The sequence below is a fragment of the Mirounga angustirostris genome, unplaced genomic scaffold (genome assembly GCF_029215605.1).
Source record: "Mirounga angustirostris isolate CCGP_5_RB_7025 unplaced genomic scaffold, mMirAng1.0.hap1 SCAF_8, whole genome shotgun sequence".
In the NCBI taxonomy this organism is placed as follows: domain Eukaryota; kingdom Metazoa; phylum Chordata; class Mammalia; order Carnivora; family Phocidae; genus Mirounga; species Mirounga angustirostris.
The window spans coordinates 109,637,153-109,655,194 of NW_026991716.1; the positions used below are offsets into that span (position 1 = coordinate 109,637,153).

General features: G+C 36.5%; 1 protein-coding gene across 2 annotated transcripts in view; it reads left to right on the forward strand.

Moving 5' to 3' along the window:
• The window catches only part of RSPO3 (R-spondin 3), an 89,586-nt gene that overhangs the window by 39,488 nt on the left and 32,056 nt on the right, over nucleotides 1-18,042 (forward strand). For both annotated transcript variants that reach the window (XM_054505553.2, XM_045865503.3), the window contains exon 4: nucleotides 873-1,070. In XM_054505553.2, the coding sequence (XP_054361528.1) occupies nucleotides 873-1,070 (198 nt within the window). The remainder of the gene's footprint in view (nucleotides 1-872; nucleotides 1,071-18,042) is intronic.

Here is an 18,042-nt window from a genome sequence, read left to right on the forward strand (position 1 = left end):
AGTGCAGGAATCTGTTACAAGACTCTGGAAAGCCATGATTGAAAAGGAGAGATTAAAACATACAGAAAAAGGGGGGAAAAAATCTACAGAAGCTTTAGAAAAATTAATCCATTCATCTTAGAAATCACTCCTTCAAGTTAATTCTAGAAGCAGTTTATCAGCTGAAATTGACCCAGAATCCACTTAAAATAGATGCTGCTATGCCTGACCCATACCTGTTAATAAATGATAATATTTAAGTATTCAACTGCACATGAAAGACAGTGAATCCAGGCCAACAACCTGGATGCCTTTTTTGCTTAACCATTCTCTAGCTGAAGTTCTCAAAGTGTGTTCTTTGGACCTGCAAATCAGCACCACATGTATTGTTAGAAATGAAAATTCTCAGGCCCCATCCCAGACAACTGAATCAGAAACTCTAGGGGTGGGATCCAGCAGTCTGCCTCAGCAAGCCCTCCAGGTGATTCTGTTGCACACTGAAGATTGAGAAGCAGATCTGCAGCACATAATAATGACTAGTCTATCAAGTTATGGTCAGGATCAATCAATAACTGTAGCAGTGCTCTAGGAATTATGAAACATTGGTCAATTGTGAGTAATTATATTAGTGCCTGGGTTTATAAATCTACAGTGAAAAGTAAACCTAATGCAAGAATGAGTTTACCTGACATTATGAGCACTAAAAACATGAAAACATTATATTCCTGCCTTTCCCTTTCTCTTCATTTTCTTTAAGTCATCTTGCCCAAGTTTGTTCTACAGGATTTCTCAGAATTTGAGCAAGTATTCAGAGAGGCAAACCTTTTTGTTTATTGAACAATTGTGAAAATATCTGTGAGCCCGCTGAGCCTGCTTCTGCTGTTCTGTTTCAGTGCACTGTGAGGCAAGTGAATGGAGTCCTTGGAGTCCATGCATGAAGAAAGGAAAAACATGTGGTTTCAGAAGAGGGACTGAAACACGGGTCCGAGAGATAACACAGCATCCATCAGCAAAGGGTAACCTGTGTCCCCCCACCACTGAGACAAGAAAGTGTACAGTGCAAAGAAAGAAGTGTCAGAAAGGAGAACGAGGTACAATCATTACTAGCAAAATGTACTTATTGGAAGTCTCAGAATTTGAAGCAAATTTCACTTACTTCTTAGGAAACATTTAATGCTATTGCTTGTGTCTAAAACCCCAAAATGTATACCAACCAAAGCATATGTTGGCTGTAAATTACAGAATATAGATGTGCAATTTTTAAAAATAGAGTCTGATATCAAAACTATAAACTACTGTAGATGTGTGTTAATTAGATCATGATGAAAAGGGATGCGTTATAGATTTTTAGGCCTATGTTTGTCTTTTGGGTCATTATCTTTCTTATCATCCTTCTTAGTACCTAAAAAACTTTCGAGAAGCTTCATAAACGCAAGATCTCATACCATTTGGTACAAGACCATAGTGAAGAGACACCAGCCATAAACTTACTTCTTTTTTCCACTGTCTACAAATCTAAGTAGTACAATTAGTTTGTAAGCTTTTGTAGCTAAAGATATTTTAAAGGTTACATAGCATTTTTTAAAATATTTAAATGGATGTATGTTTCTACAGTATTTTTTTATAGATGTACTTATTTATTTGAGAGAGAGAGTTAGTGGGAGGGAGAGGGGGAGAGAATCTGAAGCAGACTCCCTGCTGAGCACAGAGCCCAATGCAGGGCTTGATCCCATCACCATGAGATCATGACCTGAGCTGAAACCAAGAGTTGGACACTTAACTGACTGAGTCACCCAGGCGTCCCAATATATGTTTCTAATTCTGACTTTACATTTGAAATAAATCACCAAGGCTATATTTTACATATATAATACAAGCATTAATGACATTTGATCCCCAGATTATTTTCATGTTACACTAACTTTATAAACCAGATTATAGAACCTATTAGATCAATAGTAAATAACTGTGTTAGAGGGGCACCTGGATGGCTCAGTCAGTTAAGCATCTGCCTTCGGCTCAGGTCATGATCCTGGGGTCCTGGGATCAAGCCCCGCATCAGGCTCCCTGTTCCGTGGGAAGCCTGCTTCTCCCTCTCCCTCTGCTGCTCCCCCTGCTGGTGCTCTCTCTGTCTCTCAAATAAGTAAAATCTTAAAAAAAATAATAATAACTCTGTGTTAGAGCTTGTTCTGAAGTCTTTTGATTGCCAAGAAGAAATATACCATTTAATATAATGTTTTAGGGTAATTAAGCTTCAATTTAGAAGATCTGCAGCTGTGGTCCTTTAAAATATAATCTTCCATCTTTCTCACTAATGTCCTCCGTTCCACTACCTACAAAGATAGTTATGTAGCTTTATGTACCTATTGGTAGTTCTCTTGAGCCAATAAATGATCCTCTCAATGAATTGCAGCTTGAAAGGAGTTTGGCTGCCTCTGTAGTTGAACTTCCTTTGCTTTATTTCATTCATTCATTCATTCAACATGGTTTTATTGAATTTTTACTTTGTGGCCACACACAGTGCTAAGTCTTGGGGATTCACAACTGAATAGGGTACTCTCCCTATCCTGAAGGCATAATCAGGGTCCAGTGGAGGGTTGAGATTTTTAAATAGACGATCACAATAGCATATACAAAAGGAAGATTATAGATACATGAACAAAATTCAGTGGGAACAGAGAGGAGAGTGTTGTGCAAACTCGAACATTGATCATTTAAGAAAGAACTTGGGTCACTGGTACTTTGCAAAATCTCTTTCACTATACCAAAAGAATTGGCCATTATCAGAATGTATCCAGCCTACTGCTGCTATTAGTAATCAAATAGTTAATGTGATAAAAATTTTGAAGACATGGATGATTTTAAAGGGAACTTCAAGCTTTTGTAAATTTGTAAGAGGTTTTGATTAAAATTAGGTTTAAGGAATGAAAGTTGGCTAGTGAAAAAGGTCTTTCTGGCATTCATTACCAATTAATTTAAAACATCTTAAATTTTAAAAGTTGGATTTGGAAATCCAATATTTCATCACTCGACTTGTTGGTAAACTCCCATAGCTGTACATTTACTTATATTTGCTACATTTTCTTGAAATTTAATGACTTACAGGTGGTCCTTGTTCATATTATTCTTTCACAAAGATTCTACATTACTAATCAGCATTCAGTATACTTGACTTTAAAAATGTAAGCGAAGAAAACCTTATCCAATAGAAAAATTAAATTATGATACTGATTTTTCATTTGAGAATGTGGTCTTCTAATATATTTTGCTAGGACTTGACTTAAATAGTAACATTGAAAATGTCAGTTTTTAAAACCAGCTATAGATAAGATAAATAATGCCACAAGAAGTTTAAAATAATAACCTGTGACATAAGCTTGACTTAAAAGTTTCTTCTGGTCTTTTTTTTTTTTCTCTCTGAATAGGATACAATGACATTTTACATTTACTAAGAGAACTTCATCCAACTAGAAAAATTTAGGTAGATCACATTTATAATCCCAGATTTAGTTCCACTTTTGTTTAATCTTTATTCATCTTTGTATATGTCTCAAAAAATTTTTCTCAAGGGGCCCAGAAATTTAACATAAGAGGGAAACCACTTCTCCCTTCATTTCTTACTTCTCTAACTTGATATTTTTCTTAACTTCTCTTGATGATAACTTACCAAACTTTCTATTTGAACACAAAGAAACCAAATAGAAAAGTAATAATGAATTCTGGACAGGCCACCATATCAAACATCACATGAAAATAATAATGTTACTTGGAGTCTTCTCATTTAGATTCTGAGATATATATTATAAATATTTATTAAGATATATGAAGATAATACAATAAAGTGATAAAGGCTTGATTTTTCCTACCACTAGAATAGCTGTTACCCAAGTTGCTCCTAAATGCTTATAATAAAATAAGATCTTTTAGGTTCATTGTTTCAGCATTTCTAGATGAGTAAGCTAAAAGATTAAGTTTTTAAAATAAAATTTGGCCTGAAAATCTTGAATTTAAACTTTAGTATATCATCCCTGTCTAAGAGGCTCACAATAGACAGAGGTAGATAACTCATATTTGGAAAAGGTATGGAGCATGTGTTCAGGATTTTTTTCTGCTGAGTTGTAATTGCCAAAAGCAGGGTCTCTAGGGAAGAATGATAAGATCCAGAAATGACTTTCCAAAATGTACACAAAGAAGCTGAATTGAAGGAAGTGTAGCTTTTAGTAACAGAATGAATTCTTCAAGTTGTGAGATGTATTTTAATATATATGTTGAAAAAATTGGTTGCAAAATCTTATACACACACTTTTTCTAACATCCTTCTCATGTTTAGAATGCAGTAAATGAATATGAGGATATAAATGTAATTTTTGTAGCCCCCTAAATTTTTATCTGATGTACTATTTGTTTGCATCTTCTAGAATTTTTTCCCTTACCTTTTAATCAGTCTTAACTGCTCCCTCAATTACCAGCTTTAATAAGAAATTAGTACCATTGCAATATTTTCTAACTTGAGTCTATCTCAGTGGAACTATGTATCTGAAATGTCCAGTATATAACATATATTTTAAGAGAGTGTAAAGGCTAACATATAGAGTAGTCTCACATGTGCATTAAAACAATGTTGAAATGGAAGTAAACAAGGAGAAAAAAATGCATGTTCAACAATTGTCAGCTTATATTTATTGACTCTTTTGATATACTGGACCTCACCATCTTAGATAAAGGGATGTGAAACGGGACAAGGAAATATATATGTGCCTGTATTTGATGCAAAAGGGTGATACTATGTGTGTAGAGGTATGGAGGTGTCAGAGAAAGGAGGACCACTAAACATATTTCTCATTCATTTGTACATTTCTTTAACTGAAGAGAATTTCCTATAGATACTGGGTTTTGAGGAATTTCACAAAGAATGAAAGAAATTTTGTTCTTTAGCAATTGCATTAAGAAGATACTAATTAATTACATGTAGTGCATGATCTTGGGATAGAAAAGAGAAAGAAGAGCAGAGTCATGGAAGAAATGGGGCAGGGTCTACTTTCTTGATTAAAGAAGAAATAGCATCCCTCCAAGCAGAAAGAGAAAAGGAACCATTAGAATATAAAGACAGGCGGGTGCCTGGGTGGCTCAGTTGGTTAAGCGACTGCCTTCGGCTCAGGTCATGATCCTGGAGTCCCGGGATCGAGTCCCGCATCAGGCTCCCTGCTCAGCAGGGAGTCTGCTTCTCCTTCTGACCCTCCCCCCTCTCATGTTCTCTCTCTATCTCATTCTCTCTCTCAAATAAATAAATAAAATCTTAAAAAAAAAAGAATATAAAGACAGGCATATCTCAGAGATACTGTGGGTTTGGTTCCAGACCTCCATAATAAAGCAAATATTGCAATAAAATGAGTCAAATTAATTTTTTGGTTTCCCAGACATGTACAAGTTATGTTTACACTATACTGTAGACTATTAAGTGTGCAACAGCATTATGTCTGAAAAAATAATGTACATACCTTAATTTTAAAATACTTACTTCATCGCTAAAAAAATGCTAATGAATCATCATGAGCCAGTTCTTATCTTTTTGCTGGTGGAGGGTCTTGCCTTGATGTTGATGGGTTGCTTACTGAGCAGGGTGGTGGTTGCTGAAGGCTGGGGCAGTTGTGGCAATTTCTTAAAATAAGACAAAAATGAAGTTTGCCACATCGATTGACTCTTCCTTTCACAAATGATTTCTCTGTAGCTTGCAGTGCTGTTTGATAACATTTTACCCACATTAGAGTTCCTTCAAAATTGGAGTCAATCCTCTCAAACCCTGCTGCTGTTTTATCAACTAAGTTTATATAATAATCTAAATCCTTTGCTGTCATGTCAAAAATCTTCAAACATCTTCATCAGAAGTAGAGTCCCTCTCAGAACACCACTTTCTTTGATCATCCATAAGAAGCAACTCATCCATTCAAGTCTGATCATGAGATTGCAACAATTCAGTCACATTTTCAGGTTTCACTTCTCATCTCTAGCTATGAAAGCTCTATGCCGCCATCCTCCAATATAAGGCTGTTTGGTCTGCATTGAAAATCTGTGGTTTAGTGTATTTACCTTCCTTACTGATCTTAGCCAGATCTTCTGGAGAACTTGCTGCAGCTTCTACATCAGCCCCTGCTTCTTCACCTTTCACTCTTATGTTAAGAGATGGCTTCTTTCCATAAACCTCGTGAACTAACCTCTGCGAGCTTCAAACTTTTCTTCTGCAGCTTCTTCACTTCTCTCAGCCTTCATAGAACTGAATAAAGGTAGGATCTCGCTCTAGATTAGGCTTTGGCTTTAGGGAATGTTGGGGCTGTTTTGGTTTTTCTATCCAGACCAATAAAACTTTCTCTATAATGGCAATAAGACTGTTTTGCTTTCTTATTATGCATTTGTTCAGTGAAGTCGTACTTTTAATGTCCAACAAGAATTTTTCCTTTGCATTCACAATTTGGCTAACTGGCACAAGAAGCCTAGCTTTCAGTGTATCTCAGCTTTCAAAATGCTTTCCTCACTAAGCTTAATCATATCTGGTTTTTTATTTAAAGTGAGAGATGTGTGACTCTTCCTTTCACCTGAACGCTTAGAGGCCATTGTAGGGCTATTGATTGGCCTAATTTCAATACTGTTGTATCTCAGGGTATACAGAGGCCCAAGAAGAGAGAGGGATGGGGGAACAACCAGCCAGTGGAGCAGTGAGAACACACATATTTATCGATTAAGTTCACCATCTTGTGTGGGTGTGGTTTGTGGTGCCCCAAAACAATTACAGTAGTAACCTCAAAGATCACTGATCACAAATCTCCATAACAAACACAATAATAATGACAACATTTGAAATACTGAAGGGATAAATATGATAGAGAGGCACAAAGTGAGCAAATGTTGTTGGGAAAATGGTGTCAGTAGACTTGTTGGACGCAGGGTTGCCACAAACCTTTAATTTGTAAAAAAAAAAAAAAAAAAAAAAAAAAGAAAGAAAGAAAGAAAAGAAAAAACACACTATCTGTGAATCACAACAAGGCAAAGTGCAATGAAATGAGGTATGCTTGTAAATAAAATGTCCAGAGATATTTCCAGGGAAGAGATAAGTATGGGAATTATTGCATTACTGGAATACATTATAGGTCGCCTTATGTACCCAACCCAAATTAAAAGCAAAGTTGTAAAAGTCATCTTGGTTTCACATAAAGGAAAGTGTTATCTGTTAATTTATAATCACTATTAATCATTTCTTCAAATACCAGTATTATAGATATGCATTATGTTTATCATGAGCACTCTATTTAAAATTACAGCAAAATCAGTTTTTAAAAATCAAGCAAATAAAAAAATGATGAGTCTGCTTTGTTCCTAGACTTGCTTCTCTTTTAGTTTACTTCTTAAAATCTTTATAACAACTATTCCAGTAAAGAACAGTCCAGTTTTCTACAGGAAGGATTTATATTAAATATTCATTCAAATTCAAAATAAGACATTTAGCAAAGATTCCCAGAACAGTTCATCAAAATCCAAATAGATGGACTCATTAGCTCAAATTTGTAGTATGCCAGTTGGCTAGAGTATTTAGATGTCCTCTCCCCACCTTCACCTCATGGAGGAAGACCAGCTGGCCTATAGACACTCATCCTGTGTAAGCACTGGAGGATGGGAGCTTTCTGATCTTTCCCTACACCCAATTAATAGACTAGCCCTTTGAGATAGGTCAGAGAAAATTTGAGAAAATACAGAGCAGAAATAATAATGACATTAGAGATGGTTGTTCTCAACCAGGTGTGATTTTGCTGCCCAGGGGACATTTCTGATTATCACAACTTGGGGGAGGGAAATACTACAGACATCTAGGTAGAGGAGGTGTATTCTGCTAAATATATTTGCACAGGACAGGTGCATACAACAAAAACTATCTGCTAATAGTGCAAGCATGAGAAACCCTGACATAAACTCAACAGTATCTCTCTGTTATCCCTTGTTGGGGCTGACCCAGCCCCTACTGAAATGGGTTGTTTGTTCAAATTCTGGGGCAGGCCAGTTGCCACCATTGAAAATCCTCAAAAGGTGTGAATCCTTGGTAAGAAGGACAAGATGGTAGAACAAAGAGGGAAATCTTCCTCACCAATATAAAGGGAATAATCAACTTTATTAAAAATTAATAGTTTAATTTAAAATATTGCAGCACAAAAATATTCAGGTATATTTAAAACTTCCAAGAAAGGTAGTCTATTGCAGTAAATAACACCCTTCACTCTCAGAGAGATGTTTATTAGTATAAATGTATATACCTCCTCTTAAAAGCTAAGCCAAGGGCGCCTGGGTGGCTCAGTCGTTAAGCGTCTGCCTTTGGCTCAGGTCATGATCCCAGGGTCCTGGGATCGAGTCCCACATCGGGCTCCCTGTTCAGCGGGAAGCCTGCTTCTCCCTCTCCCACTCCCTCTGCTTGTGTTCCTGCTCTTGCTATCTCTCTCTGTCAAATAAATAAATAAAATCTTAAAAAAATAAAAAATAAATAAAAAAATAAAAGCTAAGCCAAATTTTTCTTTTTTTTAATTTTATTTTATTATGTTATGTTAATCACCATACATTACATCATTAGTTTTTGATGTAGTGTTACCTGATTCATTGTTTGCATATAACATTTAATGTCCCCAATGGAGAAGCTTGGCAGTTGTTTAATCACTACTTACCTTTCTTTTCACCAAAACCAATTATGTGGACATAGCCATCTCTTGTTTCAAACCCTCTCCTATCTATTAGGTTGAACCATATGAAATTGCCACTTTTCTAGGTCATAAATGGGGCCAAATATTAGCAGTTTCATATGGTTCAACCTAATATTTCAAAATTTTATCTCTCTGAATTTTGTTAAGTACTAGAACCAGCTCCAGAGTGTGGTTGTTACTGATTGAAAGATTACAGTTTGTATATACCTCAACCTATTGTAAGGTTAGGCTTTTAAAAATAGTATGGGTGTCTACTGTTTTTGAAGACTGTGGGCACTACTATTAATCTCTCATGACCCCCATAAATTCTTAGTTCATCTTCAGATCCTTTTCAGTCATGGTCACTCATGGCCTCTTCCCTTAATTCATTTGATTACGTTTCCTTCTTCTTGGCTATATTACTTACCTTTTATTCCTTTTTCTTTCCCACCAACTCCCATTGAATCCTTGAAGCATCAACTCGGTTTGCAAACTCAATGGATAAGTGTCAGAATTTGTTATCCATCCAGATAAAAGGAAGTTACAGCTGCTGTACAGGCCCCAACCCTTTTCACTGTTTTTTTCTGACATTGACATTACAATGGCAGGATCTTTGTGAGGATTCTTTGCTGCCCAGGTTTGTGGTTTGAAAACCATGCCATGATCCTTTATATGCACAGTTTACTCCCTTCTGTAATAATGAAGCAGAAGGATTACAGCCAGCACCTAGATAGAGGTTGAAAAAAAAAATGAAATGACAGTTACTAGGTTTCATGCCTCTAACACATTTTATAATTCCATTGTATGTTCTTAAACTTCTCAGTGTTAAAGGAAAATCTCTGCAGAAAATGAGAAGGCTTTTATTTCATGCCTGGCAATCCTAGGCACTATACCATTTTTATCATTCAACCAGAAGTTATGAACTCTTTATAATGAATGCCAAGTTTATATCATTCCATTTTTGTAGGCTATCTAAGATATTTGAGACATTATCCATGGTGGTCAAATTCATGTGGATGTATTTATGGGGGAAATACTTAAGTGTTAGCACTGTCTGTGCAGTCCCTTCCTTGCTATGGTGATAGAATCATTTTTAGGCTTCTCTGCTGTATTGGTGTGCACCTCAGCATCCCTATTCTAAAGACGTCTTTATAATAAATTATCCTTGCAAATGCCTGTATTTTCTGAGACTTCTTTTTTGTGATGTTTATAAATAACAAATGCTTTTTAACCCATTGGTATGTGTAACATAGCACATACTGGTCGGTTTATTGAATTGAGTAGTAGCTGTACTATACAAAGCATTCTTCAATCCCTAAGCAAGCAATGATCTTGCCATTGTTTAGATCCTGTGCACAAGGGTAAAGTTGTTTCAGTTAGCTTTTGCTACATAACAAATTAACCCCAAAACATAGAAGCTTAAAACAACAACCGTCTATTTAACAACAAATGTGAGTGGGCAGTTCAGACTGAGATTCACTGTGCAGTTCTGGTTGGGCACCTTCATGGCTGGTTAGAGGACTGAGGAAATTGTGCTAGGTCTCTATCATCAATGATGTGGCTAGGGGATCTACAGGGATCCAAGAGGGAGAGTAGAAGGAATTCCTTTTGAGGCTAGGCTCAGAACAGACACAATTTCACTTTCACCAAATTCTTTTAGCCTATGCAAGTCATAAGGCCAGCCCTGATTCAAGATTTGAAGAAATAGATTTCACCTTTTGGTGGGAGAAGCTGCAGAGTTGTAAGGTGGTGTGCATACACAGGGATGATTGGAGAGCCACAACAATTTTTGCTGTTTACCCTAAGGTCTTTCTCTGGTTTGTAATTATATATATATATATATATTTTTACTATCTAAGGTACTATCTCTTCCCTTGTAAAAATGCATTCAGTGGTTAATACAGGAGATGTTGTATTTCTGTTTCTGTATCTACAATATTTCTATTGTACTTTCCAATTTGTAATGGGAAGAATAGGAAGAATAAATAAAAGTCCAGGCCAAGGTGCCTTCATACACTCAACAAACATTTACTGAAGTACCAGCTACGAGCTAGGCTGAGGATATAGCAATGAACAAGAAAGGCAAAAGCCCCTCCCACCACGGATCTCTTCTTCTAGCTATTGGCATCATGATGTCATTCCACAAGGTAGTAACCACCAATTATCAGCTCACTTGTAGCATTTAACTGTGTTGTTTTCACCTTTGCGATTTGCTCCATCAGTAACTGCAGTCTTAATTGTAGTTCTAAGTGACTAAGTGACTAAGTGACTAAGACAGTCACAAAGACATTCATTTATGCTGGCAAAAATGAAATATCTCTGCCTACTTTTGTTTTGGTTTCAAGGAGAATATATGTCTTTCTTCCGTGACCACCGTGTTGATGTGCTAATGTGTTTGTAAGATGGCTAAGTAGGGTTAAAGATACAGATTGTGGCTGTGGAACAGAGCGGAGTTAACGGGCCCCTTGGAGAAATGACCCTAAGACCTTGGCTTCATTTGCAGCCTGTTCTAGCCAGCTGAAATCCCTGCCAATTAGGAGGGTTCCCTAGAGAGAGACTCGGAGAGCATCAGCATAAATTTAAATTCTGGACCCCCAAGTATAGTTTCCAAAAGAGCTTTCTTGTCCTTTGCTAATTACAAAGTAAACATTTCTCCAGCAAAAAGACACTTCCTCCTTTCATGCTTCTGTCCTCCCTCCCACCTCCCTAATACAGCCACTCCTTGAAACTGCTGGTGTTGCCGAAACCTCTTTGGCAGAGAAGACACCCAACATTTGAAGGCACAAAAGAATTATTCTTTCCCTAGATCATTATCTTGTCCTCGTTTTATCTACTCCAGCAACTGCTTCATGGAAGCGTTACAGACTAACTTTGTAGATTGTTGTAGCCTTGCAGAAAGGACTCAGGCCTCCCAAGAGGTGTGATCAGGCAAATATAACCAGATTACAATTAAATTCTGTGACATCACTGGAACAGAAACATTCTCAAACTTGTTTACATTAGAACCATATCATGTTTAGCATCATGAATGGAAATTCACCATTCAAATGGTTTAATCTTTATACATTACTGTCAAACCAGACCCCAAATAGGGTGAGGTATAATTTTTAATTTTTTTAATATTTTTTTCTTTCAAAAAGCTTTATGTTTTATTCATTTTTTATTTTATTTTATTATGTTAGTCACCATACATTACATCATTAGTTTTTGATGTAGTGTTCCATGATTCATTGTTTCCATATAACACCCAGTGCTCCATGCAACACGTGCCCTCCCTAATACCCATCACCAGGCTAACCCGTTCCCCCCATCCCCCTCTCTTCTAAAACCATCAGTTTGTTTCTCAGAGTACATAGTCTCCCATGGTTCGTCCTCCCCTCTGATTCCCCCCCCTTCATTTTTCCCTTCCTACTATCTTCTTTTTTTTTTTTTTTTAACGTATATTGTATTATTTGTTTCAGAGGTACAGGTCTGTGATTCATCAGTCTTACACAATTCACAGCACTCACCATAGCACATACCCTCTCCACTGTCTATCACCAAGCCACCTCATCCTTCCCACCCCCCACCACTCCAGCAACCCTCAGTTTGTTTCCTGAGATTGAGTCTCTTATGGTTTGTCTCCCTCTCTGGTTTCATCTTGTTTCATTTTTTCCTCCCTTCCCCTATGTTCCTCTCTCTTGTTTCTTAAATTCCTCATATCAGTAAGATCATATGATACTTGCCTTTCTCTGATTGACTTACTTCGCTTAGCATAATACCCTCTAGTTCCATCCACGTAATTGCAAATGGCAAGATTTCATTTTTTGATGGCTGCATAATATTCCATTGTGTGTGTGTGTGTGTGTGTATGTATATATATATATATACCACATCTTCTTTATCCATACATCTGTTGATGGACATCTAGGCTCTTTCCATAGTTTGACTATTGTGGACATTGCTGCTATAAACATTAGGGTGCGCATACCCCTTTGGATCACTACATTTATATCTTTGGGTAAATACCCAGTAGTGCGATTGCTGGGTCGTAGGGTAGCTCTATTTTCAATTTTTTGAGGAACCTCCATACTGTTTTCCATAGTGGCTGCACCAGCGTGCATTCCCAGTAACAGTGTAGGAGGGTTCCCCTTTCTCTGCATCCTTGCCAACATCTGTCATTTCCTGACTTACTAATTTTTGCCATTCTGACTGGTGTGAGGTGGTATCTCATTGAGGTTTTGATTTGTATTTCCCTGAAATGTACTCTCTATCCCTATGCTCTGAAGAGTTTTAATCAAGAAAAAATGCTGTACTTTGTCAAATGCTTTTTCTGCATCTATTGAGAGGATCATACAGTTCTTGTTCTTTCTTTTATTAATGTATTGTATCACATTGATTGATTTGTGGATGTTGAACCAACCTTGCAGCCCAGGAATAAATCCCACTTGGTCGTGGTGAATAATCCTTTTAATGTACTGTTGGGACCTATTGGCTAGTATTTTGGTAAGAATTTTTGCATCCATGTTCATCAGGGATATTGGTCTGTAATTCGTCTTTTTGATGGGGTCTTTGTCTGATTTTGGGATCAAGGTAATGCTGGCCTCATAAAATGAGTTTGGAAGTTTTCCTTCCGTTTCTATTTTTTGGAACAGTTTCAGAAGAATAAGTATTAATTCTTCTTTAAATGTTTGGTAGAATTCCCCTGGGAAGCCATCTGGCCCTGGGCTCTTGTTTGTTGGGAGATTTTTGATTATTGCTTTAATTTCCTTAGTGGTTATGGGTCTGTTTAGGTTTTTTATTTCTTCCTGGTTCAGTTTTGGTAGTTTATACTTCATTAGGAATGCATCGATTTCTTCCAGATTGTCTAATTTGTTGGCATATAGTTGCTCATAATATGTTCTTATAATTGTTTGTCTTTCTTTGGTGTTGGTTGAGATCTCTCCTCTTTCATTCATGATTTTATTTATTTGGGTCGTTTTTCTTTTCTTTTTGATAAGTCTGGCCAGGGGTTTATCAATCTTATTAATTCTTTCAAAGAACCAGCTCCTAATTTCATTGATCTGTTCTACTATTCTTTTGGTTTCTATTTCATTGATTTCTGCTCTGATCTTTATTATTTCTCTTCTTCTACTGGGTTTAGGCTTTATTTGCTGTTCTTTCTCCAGCTCCTTTAGGTGTAGGGTTAGGTTGTGTATTTGAGACCTTTCTTGTTTCTTGAGAAAGGCTCGTATTGCTATATACTTTCCTCTTAGGACTGCCTTTGCTGCTTCCCAAAGATTTTGAACAGTTGTGTTTTCATTTTTATTTGTTTCCCATGAATTTTGTTTAATTCTTCTTTAATTTCTTGGCTGATCCATTCATTCTTTAGTAGGATGCTCTTTAGCCTCCATGTATTTGAGTTCTTTCCGACTTTCCTCTTGTGATTGAGTTCTAGTTTCAAAGCACTGTGGTCCAAAAATATGCAGGGAATGATCCCAATCTTTTGGTACCAGTTGAGACCTGGTTTGTGACCTAGGATGTGATCTATTCTGGAGAATGTTCCATGGGCACTAGAGAAGAATGTGTATTCTGTTGCTTTGGAATGGAATGTTCTGAATATATCTGTGAAGTCCATTTGGTCCAGTGTGTCATTTAAAGCCTTTATTTCCTTGCTGATCTTTTGCTTAGATGATCTGTTCATTTCAGTGAGGGGGTGTTAAAGTCCCCTACTATTATTGTATTGTTGTCAATGTGTTTCTTTGATTTTGTTATTAATTGGCTTATGTAATTGGCTGCTCCCATGTTAGGGGCATAGATATTTACAAGATCTTCTTGTTGGATACCCTTTAAGTAGGATATAGTGTCCTTCCTCATCGTATGAGGTATAAATTTTAATGATGGACAAATCCAAGCCTAAAGTTTCTAGCACAGTGTCTGGCACCAGTGGGCTATTATTATTAACATGTACAAAATGGATGTATATTGCAAAGTCATCAAAACATCTTAATCCACTATGTTTCTGCTCCCTTCCATGTATATTTCTCTTTCCATTTAATCTTCAATTCACTTCCTTTTACTTTTTGTGTAAAGTACCCCATTTCTCATGTCCTACATTGAAAATCGTTTTCTGTACTTTTTCTTTCTTTGAGTTTCTTCAAAAACATTGTTTGCTAATATAGGTGATTATTTCTCTAACAGAAAAACAAAGAGGGGCGCCCGGGTGGCTCAGTAGTTAAGCGTCTGCCTTCGGCTCAGGTCATGATCTCAGAGTCCTGGGATCGAGCCCCGCATCGGGCTCCCTGCTCGGCGGGAAGCCTGCTTCTCCCTCCCCCACTCCCCCTGCTTGTGTTCCCTCTCTCGCTGTGTCTCTCTGTCAAATAAATAAAATCTTTAGGGCGCCTGGGTGGCTCAGTTGGTTAAGCGACTGCCTTCGGCTCAGGTCATGATCCTGGAGTCCCTGGATGGAGTCCCACATCGGGCTCCCTGCTCGGCAGGGAGCCTGCTTCTCCCTCTGACCCTCCCCCCTCTCCTGCTCTCTCTCATTCTCTCTCTCTCAAATAAATAAATAAAATCTTTAAAAAAAAAAAGAAAAAAAAGAAAAACAATATATCAGTATATGTCCCCCACTGATAAATCCTTTTTCACCAAGCTCACTGTTACCCCATCTGTATTAATTAGGACATTTTAGTTAAAAATGACAGATTTCAAATTACTTTAAGCAAAAAGAAAACTATTGGCTTTAGGCACATTTGGCTCTAAGTGCTCAATATCATTTGAGTCTTTCTCATCATTTCAACTCATCCTGCTTCTGTTTCTCTCTGTTTATTGGCCTTGCTCTTCTCTGCTGCAGCACTTCTGTCTACTCAAGGGGAAAGCTGGCTCTGGGCAGTCCTAATTCTTTATCCACATTGCTCTCAATCCAAAAGGATAGTGTGCTCTCCCTTTTGGTGTTCATTCGTGCATTCTTATTAAGGGACTCAAGTTGACCCTGCTAGGGTCATATGTCCATCCCTTTGAACCATTCACTTGCAAGGGAACTGGAGTCCTACAATTGGTCTGCCTGAGTTGCATGACCACCCTGGAAGCCAAGGGACATGTGGGCCATTTTGAGGGATAGTTCTACCTAGAAATAAGGATGCTAGGCTGACAAAAACAACAGATACAGATTACCTCCCTCCAAAAAATAAATTCAAAATTTTAAAAATTGAGAAGTTTATACTCTTTTATAGGGTAATCCCTGCCCAGTATTATTCATGGGGGCAGAAATTTAAGTGAGGAAGAGTAAGTTCTTCTCCCTCTATTTTAGTTCTTCTCCCTCTATTTTAGATTAGAGAAACATGATCAGCATAATACTAATAATATTTTAACTAATTTTTTTTTCTGATTTCTCTGGTTTTCTGGAAACCATTTCTCCAGTTTTATGTGAGTAAAGTGGCTCTGAAATGAATAGAAAAAGAAGCCGTAACTCGTATGAGTGGTTCCTGGGATTGATTTGTGCAAGCTTAAGTAAAGACGTGTCCATTTCCATTTCTAGCTGCTGAGTGTTCTGTGTGAAATGTACCAGTGTGGGTAATGACCTTTGGCTTGATTATGCACCAGGTCACTGGAACTTTAAAATTAACTCAGACCTAATTACTGAACTCTTGTGTTTATACTGTGTATACACCACCCGGTCATAACTCTAGCCTCTGTAAGCCCAGACTGCCATATTTGAGAAATATGCCTTGTAAATGGTTGTTTTGTTTATTTGTTGTTTCTGCTGGAAAAGCCTGCTTTTCTTATTTTTGAAAAGGATCAAATTCAGGAAAGTTTCTGAACAGAGTCCAGTTACATTTTATATCTCAATGCAAGACATGTAAATTTCTAAGTAAGATATTCTTTTATTTTTGCATTATATGAAATTTAATGTCTAGAAACATAAAGCTATTACTTTTCACTGATATTTTGAATAATACCACATTTTAGGCAAGAAAATATCAACATACTAAACCCACATTTGGGAAATATGAATAATTGTGAATAATTCCAAAAATAAGACATAAAATATATGCATACTTAAGATCAATAGTTAATATCTAATTAATTTTGCAACCTTATTATCCTAATTGACAGAAATAATAGCCTAATTTTCCATAATGCAATTAGTAGAATGTTAATTGGATAGCTAATTATTTTACAGAATATGTATATACGATAGTGAAATATCACTCAGAATAATAAATACATACTATAAACATCTGACATGATGCATATCATATCCAACCAACACCAAAATCATAAAGGGATTTGTTTTTTTCAAATTTTGTTTGTTTCAATAGCTAAAACACAGCTTACTAAAGGATTTCATGGGCAAACCTCTGGTGGATTCACACTTGTCCAATTTGTCAAATTTTGTTTTGAATTGGGTAGGAAAAGGGAGTTTTTATATTTAATTTCTCTCCCTTAGCCCTTTGGCTTCCTACCATGTTTGATGCCTTTAGTATCCTTCCTCCTGCCTTATCATCCTTTCCTTCCTGCAGACTTCCTCAATTTTCCAAGAATCATTTCATGTTCACAGAATTCAAAACATAATATTGAATATTTGCAGTGTCAGCTTGGTGAAATAAAAAAGTACTGCAATAGTCAGGAAGGCAGAACCATCTCAGTTCAACTCTGGACTTGCTGTTTATTTGGGTTTTCATTTAGTTTTCACAAAAGCATTTTTTTTTAATATCAATAATGATATACATGCTACATTATGTATACATACAATAATGGCATATATACCAATGTACCATAATGGTGTAATAGATAGTAAAATTTGTTCCTGTTTACCCTTACTACTAGTAAGGCTAATCACATGGTTATTAGTTATTTGGATTTCTATAGGGCACCTATTTATATGTTTACCCACTTTTCTATTGAGTAATTTCTGAATCAGTTGTAGGAACTCTTTGTATAGTAGAGATATTAATCTTTTGTCAATTGGATAGCAAATATTTTTCTTATTCTTTTACTTATTTGACTGTTTAGAGTGTGTTTTCTTATCTTTTAAGTAATTACAACTTTTCCTTCTGGGTTGCTGATTTTTTAAAAACGTGTTAGATACTGTAATCTTAAATGTGTGGGTATTTATTCAATAAACATTTGTTGGGCAGCAATTGTGTGCAAGACATAGTGCTAGAAACACTAGTGTAATGTATTAAGGTATACCTATGGTGATCCATTTATATAAGCTATCTCACCCTACGTCCCTCATAAATTCACTTTTGCCTCTGGCAATGTTATTAAAAGGACATGTGTATTAGGAATAATCTTATTCCCCTTGTATAATGGTAGTATCATACAAAACATCAGAATAAGAATCAAAAAAACCATAGAGATGAATGATTTGTTAGTCATTTTTTGG